We start from the raw sequence: 9,247 nt of genomic DNA, 5'->3' as shown, positions 1-9,247 counted from the left end.
TTCCCACCCCTCGGTAAAGAAATTCAGCCCAATTCAACACCGGGGGGATTCACATAAAATTCTTGTTCCACTCAGCCATCCCAGCTAATGAGGACCCATTTCCTTGTCATGCTACTTTACGATACGGTCGATACGAATATTTACACGCCAGCCGCAGTCGAGTTTGCCCAAAGGCGATTTCGCTATCATCGAGCTCCACCTAAGCTGGGTGCGATTTGGAACTACGGCTTGGTCCGGTGCGACCATATCCAATGTCTCTATGAACTAGTTTCGGGCTGAAATGGCCGAGAGTCTTCTCTACGCTCGTGTGGCAACAGCTGAGTGGTGGCCTATTTCTTCACCGCAGACCATCGTCGTTCTGTGCCTGGAGTGTGTGAGAGCGTTGGGAATTATGCAAATTACATAACCCACATACGCTTGGCCGGGTGGAAAACCTAAACCCGCCCGTGAACAACTTTTATCTCCCTGTCTCCCCGCAGCCCTTTCTAAACTACCGGTGACTTACCTTGCCACGTTGATAAGCGCATCGCAACTCCCGGACGATATCGGTGGCCGGACGCAGGAAATCAGCCTCGAATCGCTCCAAGTCGCCGTGGAACGTGCAGACGAGCAAATCGCGCGCCTGTCGGATCAGCATCGGACGCGTGTGGTCCACATAGTCCGGATACAGTGGCCCCAGGTAATGGTCGATCAAACTCTCGATGCTGCTGCTGCTGCTACCACTGCCGCTACTGCCATGCGCCGATGATAAACAGTCCCCGGGTAGCGCATCCGCGTGCAGCTGAAACGAAAAATCGATCACGAAGTCTTTGAGAGGTATGGTACACGCAGCAAAACACAAAACCGGGTCTGCATTGCTGAAGGGCTACGTGTGACCGGGGAAAGAAATAAATAAACGTAACTACCATCAACTCCATCATTTATCACCGGCTCAGGACGAATAACGCGGCCGGGAGATCGCCGTTTAAAATTTATGCACGCCGCCAATTCTCGGCCCAGTGCATCCTCTTTTCAGGGTAGCCGAAGGAGAAAGAAGAAAAAAAAAACACCGCAGCGATCTTCAGCGATCATCAACTGCACTGCCCACTACCGATACATTAAAGTGTCATCGAACTTGCAAACCGCAAACAAACACAAATCAACGCGGGTCGGTTTGCTTTTACAAATGAGCCGCGGAGGCTGAGAGTTTTCGCGGGACGCGGCTGGTTGGGAAAAAACGGGCAATTGAACTGAAATCAATTTCATGTCAGGTTGAGTGGCGCGCGCGCTAAGGTGCTCCAATCGAGAACATTTCTGCAATGGAACGGGATCTGTTTTATTGCTGATATTACCCGACACCACATGTGCGCACGCCTTCGCCGGTGGTCCCCGGGCGTTGATCCAGCGGGGTTTCGGTTCCTACCCTGGCGCATGGGTAAATGTGTGTATTTGTGCGTAATGCAAGAATGTTAGTGCTGACCCTTCACGATTTGTTTGCATTCCACAATTCTACAATGAGTCACACCCCGTTTTGGAGGCGAGTTCTTGAATAGCATATGTATTGCTGGATGAATGGACGCTTTTTTATTAATAGAACATTTATTAGTTAAAATATGTATTTATTGAAGGGATTTATTCTATTTTATTTTTTAAGAGTTAAAATAGGCAGTCAGGTTAACAAGTAAATAAATAAATAAATAAATAAATAAATAAATAAATAAATAAATAAATAAATAAATAAGTAAATAAATAAATAAATAAATAAATAAATAAATAAATAAATAAATACATAAATGAATAAATAAATAATTAAATAAACAAAACAATAAATAAATAAATAAATAAATACAAAAATAAATAAACAAATAAACAAATAAATAAAAAAATCAGCCGTTTGAGTTAAGGTTATTGAAAACAAAGTATGGTTTCAATTTTTCATTTCTTGTCTATTATTTGGCATAATCTTCAGCCACAAAAATAAATACAGGTAAAACCGGTGGCGCATTTTTCGGGCAACATAAAGATGTCCGAATATTTTTATGTCCCTCACGCAAATGAGAACGAAACAAACCAACGTATGGGCACACCAAAAATTAAGTGCCTGTTAAGATTATCTGCACCAGGTCAACAGATCAACTCGATACCTGAACAAAAAAAAAATGTTACAACTTCCTTTCTCTCCGCGACGCTCAAAACTGTCATCGAAATCGGTAAAGATAAGGCCACAATTTATTTTCACCTTCATTCTTATTCTATTCTTTCCACCCCGAAGTGCGTTCGACTGCGGTTCCACTGCGGGGTTATCGTTACTGGCCCGCCAATAATACAGACTATAAATTAAACCCCCGTCGGTATCTTTCATTTCGGGTCGCTCGAAACCCCGTCACTTCCGTTCCGTCTTTGGTGTGGAGGCTTAACCCGTGCCGACCCGTTTACCTGCTGTTGATAACCTTTTTAGCGAACCGTTTTGGCACACGCAGGCGTGCGTGAGAAATTGACCACCAAATCTGCGCCTTGCGTGTGTGTGTGTTTCGTGAATCGTGGTCAGCACATTTATCGGTTTCTGAACCAATTTTCGGGGAGGAAGGTGTTTACGGGTAGAATACCATTTTTAGAATCATTAGGAACGCAACCCACAAAGCCGACCTGGGAGACCCAGCTGATGGCGGAGGGAATGAGTTTCCTTTCCGAGTCCCGTTAGCGAAACCGTAGGTTATAAACCGTACGGTATGCTGTGGAAAAATGGGTTCAAAATTAAACGGGTGTCAAAAAGCTTCGCCAAATATGGGCCCGCTCAAGAATCTCACGTTCTTGGGCCAGCGAGAAAAATCGAACCTTCCAATTATGTGCGGCCCGGTCACACTCCAAACCAGAACAACCGACGCACCAGGGTCAATGGTGATCTTTCGCAACTCGTAACTGTACCGACCGGCGGCCGACGATCCGACGGCCACATCGGGTCTACCCACTTGGTCATGATCTTTAGCCGTCACCCGAAGATGACAGACCGAAACGACTTTCGTCGTCCCAAAACGATCGATTGCTGTCAATCATGGCGCCCCGGGTTCCACATCCCGTCCGGTCACCTTGAACTTCTTCACGGAAAAGGGGGGTGTGTGGGTGGGTAGGAACCGAAAACTGGAACCAACCTCAATTGCGCAACGAGCTCGTAAAAGGGGGTAGAATTTCTAGCATTCTCACCCGCCGGCTACCAAAGCGTGGAACCTTGAGCGATCGCATCGGAAAGTGAAAACCGCTCATTACACCGAGATTAAGCGTGGCATCTCATGGTAGGGGTTGGTTTCAGAGGGGTTTTTTTTTTGGAAGACGCGTGCGTTACACTGCACTCGGACCGGTCGTTCGCGCGCATAATCGTGGTATACCGTAATCCGGTCGGCCGAGAACAATTTACGCAGCCGGTTGCTTTTATTTCGATTTGTCTATTCTTCGCCCCGTAAATGGTGAACCTTCAAAACCACCAACGGCCGGAGCGGCAATTCGATCCAATGTCTGGAACGTTTGCTATTCTTTACGTAATAATCTGCCATTACCCGATGACGTGCGCTGACCCTCAGGCAGATCCGATCGCGAGCGCGAGCCCACTGGACACACGGCCCGAAATCCGGATTCGGAACCACCTTCGGCAGCGTGTCAGCCCCGTTCGACAAGACGTTCCCCCAGCGAGGTGCAGCAGTACGTGCCATAATAAGGTGCGTCGTGTAACCCATTTTTAGCGAAATCCATCCACCATGGCTGCCGTACACACTTTACAAGCCGGTGCCAGGTGTCAGGAAACTTGATCAATTTTTTTTAAAATGAAGAACAAAATCAGTAAAAGATAATTTGCAAACCAAAACGAAACAAAAGGGCTAAGGAAATCGGTGCATTTCTTATTTATTACGAGGCTTTATGCACATCCAACCAACAGTACACCCTTTATTATTGCGTTGGTTTGGGACCCAAAATTATACCCAGCATTCGATTTCTTTTCCTACGACAAAAAAACACGAGCACATAATGGTAATCTGATTTGGGGTGATTTCTTAACCTTTCACCCCAGAAACATTGCGCTTTCTTTCCCGTGTGTGTGCGCGAAACACGATGCGAAATTAACAGAATGTAATTTCGTAATAAAAATCAGCAAACCATCGGCAATACGTTACGAAGCACGTTGTTGCGGAGTGTTGGCAAATGGAGGTAGAGAACCGATCAGTACCCTTTTTTATTATTGGTTCAATTTTATTGCAGTTTTGCAAACACGTTCGGCTAAAGCGGCTCGTCAGGTCGCTTTTTTGCCGTGCACTTCGCGTATGCAAAAGCCAACGGCGACTCGACATAAAACGATCGAAGTGTTGATCAGCGTTCTGATTATGCGGCTTTACCGTTGCTGAGGTCGTATTGTTTTAATTACAGTTGCTGTTCCGCGAAGGGATGGATTAATTTCAGTTTCTGTTGATGCTAGTTTTTTTTGAGACATATTTTATGTAAAAGATGCGACAAGGCATGGGTTTGCTGAAAACCAAGCGCTATTAAATTCTAAAATGAATGAAAAAGTTGAAAATATTTTCAGCTTTTGGTACTTAAGGAGTAACTTAAGGAGTCCTAATCAAATAAATTGTTTGAAATAGGACTAACAGATGGACTATTGTGCGAAATTAAATAACTTATTGAATTAATTCAATTAATTTCTTTCAACTAAATACATACATTTATACATACAATACAATACATTTATAAATACATAAAACTTTATAGTAACTGTTTGAGCTATTGATATAAATTAGTAGGAATTCAAGCAGCTATCATAAACCGGATGAACTCCAAAAGAAGTGCAAATGAGTGGTTGGAATTTCGACTAATGAATATACTAACTGAAACTGGAATTTCGATGAAGCCACATCAATCCTTTTCGAGTACTTTTACTCACGAAGAGTAACCAAGCAAAACGAGCAAAATCCTTTTCGTAATATTTTCTTATCGTCATTCACTAAACAGACTTTCATCGCTAATTTAATGGCCCTTCCAGGGAAATGCAACCGTCCGCTTGCAGCAATCAATCTCATCCATATCTTTCCAAGATGAATTACCTTCGCGTAGCTAATCACTTCATTATCTTCTCTTGTTTCTCATCGCACGTTTAGCTGCACAAGATTTCCACACCAGATAACGCAATCAGCATCAGTGATGTGAGCGCCAGATGCAGATGGAATTAAGCCGAGTGAAATGAATTAATTGAAAAACGAATTAAAACCCGCGTGCGCCACTAACTGGGCGCGAACGAGCCCATTCTCATAAATCACCCCCATCGCGGGCCAGCGGCGCGTGTACAAGGAAGCATTCGACAGTAAAAAAAAAAAACAAAACACGTGTCACCACCCACCGGGTGCACCCGCAATGCCACCAGGAAGGAAGCACCACTCACATCGAAACCCAAACCGGACGCACCCTCCGCTGCCGAATGTGCGCGCTTATGATTAGTCGAGCGGGCGCTCCAACACGATAAACGAACGAATCGGAAAGTTGTACATCAATAAAACCACTCCATTTGGCTTAATTGATGTTGGACAGTTTTATAAGTGTGTCAATAAATTTATGTGACAAGAAATTGGAAACCAATCGCGATATCGGGTCGGCCTGCATTCGAACCGGGAGAAGGTTTAGGGTGAGATTGAAAGTTGCATGGAAGTTTTTTTGTTGTATGAAGTTTTTCTTTTCACTTCTGCAGAGCGTAAGAAACCCGCAGCTATTCAGAGTTTCCTAGTTTCTAGTTCCAGTCTACACGCAGCAGGGGGAACCGTTGTAGACATTGTATCAAAAATTAAAATTTATTAGATCACCCGGAGTGTATATGATGATTGGATGTAGAAATTGATCACTGGCAAAAAGTTTGTTTTGTCTCTCTGTTTAGTAGCAATTTAAACCCCTAAACAGTGTTGATTAAAATTTTATAATTCTTATGCCATGATTTGTTTGATACAAATGGTAAATAAAGAACGTTTTATTTATGGTAAGATATAGACTTAGAAAATTTTTAGACTCAAAAATGGTGTTTCTTGTTGATTAGACTTACCCTTCTTGATACCTGCTGAGCGTATATCAACTGTAGGTAGCTCACAAAATCAGACATTTATTGAACCTGTTAAAAACCATGTAGACATATAAAACATAAACTTCTACATCGTCACTGGCGTAACTGATCGAAAACAAAACGATCAACATACACGAGACATGATCAACACACACACAAAACAGTAAGAACGTCAAGTAGATCACATTGATTCTTTGCTACATTTCCCAATCTGTTGTTTCACAGCCTCCCTTGTTGCTTCAGAAGAAAAAACAAAAAAACCCGAAACCATAAACCAAAACCAATCAATTCATCTAAAAATGGTCCTCAAAAATTTCCCAACACTGCCACGCTTTCAGCAGCTCGTTGCACTGATTTATAACCCGTGGCTGGAGAGTGACTGCTCGATTACCGCCCCAGTCGGCATGTGGGTGGCGAAACCCTTCGAAAAGAACGCCCTCCGGGCCTTCCTGTGTCTCCCGGCCAAGCGGCTCCCCGCGGCACCCTGGGCGGGTGGTGGAGATCCGAAAGTGAGTGGCACGGGTCACACGGATTTCGGAACGCTCACTCTGTCACCCTGGACCACGCGCGACGCCGGCGCCGGGCATGTGTCGTGAGTGTTGGCTACGGTTCCAATCCCGTACCGAACATCCACAAATAACGCGAGGGAGCAATAACAATGCATCTGACAAAACGGCAACAAAAAAAAACACATCCAACGAACAAACGGTACGGTTTTTCCTATTTGTTTATGCCCTAGCTTTATTGGTTGTGGCTAGGGCTGAAAGCGAAAAGTGGGTCAGCAAATAGTTCAAAGTTTACTTTCAATTGGTACGAAACGAGCCCCACATAAGGCGAACGTGCATGAGCGCGGGAGGACACCCGGCATAAGGGCGATTGATTTTGGGCCGATCCTTCTGTCTCTCTCGTCCGCCATTCCTCTTTGGGCCTACTATTGGTATTGATTTGATTTGGCATCAGTCGAAACGCTTAACGATCCGGTGCGCGCATCATCCCCATCGGTTGCTACATATTTGGGGATGTTTCATACTACTTCTTCCCACTGACGCACGTCCGGTGACATTCCTGGTGTGGTCGGGGGCGGAACCTCGGACACGGTTCGGGTTATTGTGCAGGCCGCCCGCCCCCCCAAGAGTAGAGCAGGCCGGAAGAGAGCGTACCTAATTTGACATGTTTAGCCTTGAAATCTCACGCGCAGACACAACCATCGACATCGCTCTGCTGCTCACCAGTTTCCAATGCGTTTAACGCGCGCATGCGCACTAGCAACTCAGTACTGTGAAAAGTAGGCCCACTGACGCACAGATTGGGGAAGATTTCATCAAATTAAATTGCATGATTTGTTTGATGTGCTTTATGAGGGAACAAAAATCTGCAACTGGAGTTCCGTAGCAATTAGAAGAAACTCTCCACAGGCAGAAATAACTCTCCAAATGGAGGAAAATTATAGAAGAGGAAGCCGGAAAATTCCCTGCTTCACTTTCTTTTGGAATGCTCTTGAACTAGTAACCTCACCTTCACCTTCACTACAAACATTCTCAAACAGGAAAAGTGAATGTAATTCATGTACGAAATTTGTGTCAATGCACTCTTTAGAGGATCGTTCATACATGCCGAATTGTATGTAAGAATAAAATGACAAATTAATGTAGAAAGATTGATTGATTTATGTTTTAAGTAGTAGCGTTCAAAATTAAGGATATCTTATTCTCGATTTATTTATACTATTTTTATCACGGTTTTCTTACTCAACTGATAGATAATTTTCCTTCAAAACTATTCCCGAAAATGACCCTTTATTCGAGCTTCTGAGCTCATAACTCGGCTAAGAAAAATCATGCTCTTAAGCAAAGTTCTTCAGCTATTTATAAACACATGCTTTGACCCAAATTAATTTTGTCTCTAAAATTTCACCGCTAAAGTTCACTATCAACAAGACATAACAATCATATCCCCAAACCGGCAGTAAAGATTAGAAGCTTTGCCGAACTTTTATGGAGACACGATGGGGGGAAAAAGCAATAAAAACCAACGTTCTACGTCCTAATTTGATTTTCTTCATTCATGTGAAAACCTCGTTCACCTCATTCATGTTTCTTTCTTCTAATCGTACCGTATGCACAACAAGTCCCATCAATTAATCTACACAACGCGGGACCATAGATGCATCAAATCTTCCCAAAACGGTACGGACGGAAACGGCTGCAATTAATTAAGCAATTTAACGTACGCTTAGGTATAGATCATTTACTCGGCGATACAGTGCGTTCTTTGAAGGAAAGAGTAAATCCCCTGTATGAGTGACAAACTAAGCAGCCTGCTTGTCAGTGCTTTCCGTACAGTAACTCATCTTATCAACGATCGTAATGACGCTCCAGTCCCTTAGGCGCCGCAAGCTCCAAACCTGTGGCGCAATTGTCGTAGAATGAAACTGCTTGCCACTTGGATAGACTTTTCCACCAGCATCGCACTCATCGTCGAAGACTTTGGGCACGGCATTAAGGAGGACCCCTGATTAGGCCGACGCGATAGTTGTTGGGTTGGAAGAGATCGTCGCTTTGTGATAGGTTGCGTGCCGAAGTTGCCTCTAAGTTGATGCCCCTCCATCGGTAAACGGGCGGAAGATCACATCTCGAGAGGTTCGGGTGGTGTTTTATGTGGTTTCCACTGCGAGCCTTACTGCGCACCAATATTGCACGTTGCGGATCAGGACGACGAAGACGTCCAAAGGCAAGAAATAATCACACAAAACACTGCAGAGCTCTGCATGCGCGAGTGCCTTAGTACCATTAAGTTTTATGTTTATGTGAGGGAAGGTTCTGACCTGTCTCTGTCGCTTACCTAAGAAGAAGCCTTCACGCAAGCGGTGGAGTTCGCGATGCGTTTGATATGAGGCACACGATTGCAAGACGGCGGCGTACTATTCATATCGCGCAAAGATACATCCGAAAAGAAGACCAAAACCCTAAAACGAGTGCCAATAAATTTCCCATGCACACAGGCGCTTCTTTTTCAACCGCACAAATGTGCCACGTGCACGCAGTCGATTAACCTCTCACAGAGTAAAATTTATTACCTTCGTAACATTCACTCGCGGGCTGCTGCTGTAACGGGAGAAGGAACCGCTCGGGCTGTGATTTCATTTCAAACCAAATGAAAAAACAAAATCAAGCTGAAACG

General features: G+C 44.3%; 1 protein-coding gene across 1 annotated transcript in view; it reads right to left on the bottom strand.

The window, feature by feature from the left end:
* Positions 1–337: 337 nt before the first annotated feature.
* LOC128303061 (uncharacterized) overlaps positions 338–9,247 on the bottom strand; it is a 51,926-nt gene continuing 43,016 nt past the window's right edge. The window contains exons 3-4 of the mRNA XM_053039914.1: positions 506–781; positions 338–364 (exon numbers count right to left, since the gene is read on the bottom strand). Coding sequence (XP_052895874.1) covers positions 338–364; positions 506–781 — 303 coding nt within the window. The remainder of the gene's footprint in view (positions 365–505; positions 782–9,247) is intronic.

This window comes from Anopheles moucheti, chromosome 3 (assembly GCF_943734755.1).
Source record: "Anopheles moucheti chromosome 3, idAnoMoucSN_F20_07, whole genome shotgun sequence".
In the NCBI taxonomy this organism is placed as follows: Eukaryota; Metazoa; Arthropoda; class Insecta; order Diptera; family Culicidae; genus Anopheles; species Anopheles moucheti.
This window is presented reverse-complemented; position numbering and strand designations above follow the sequence as displayed.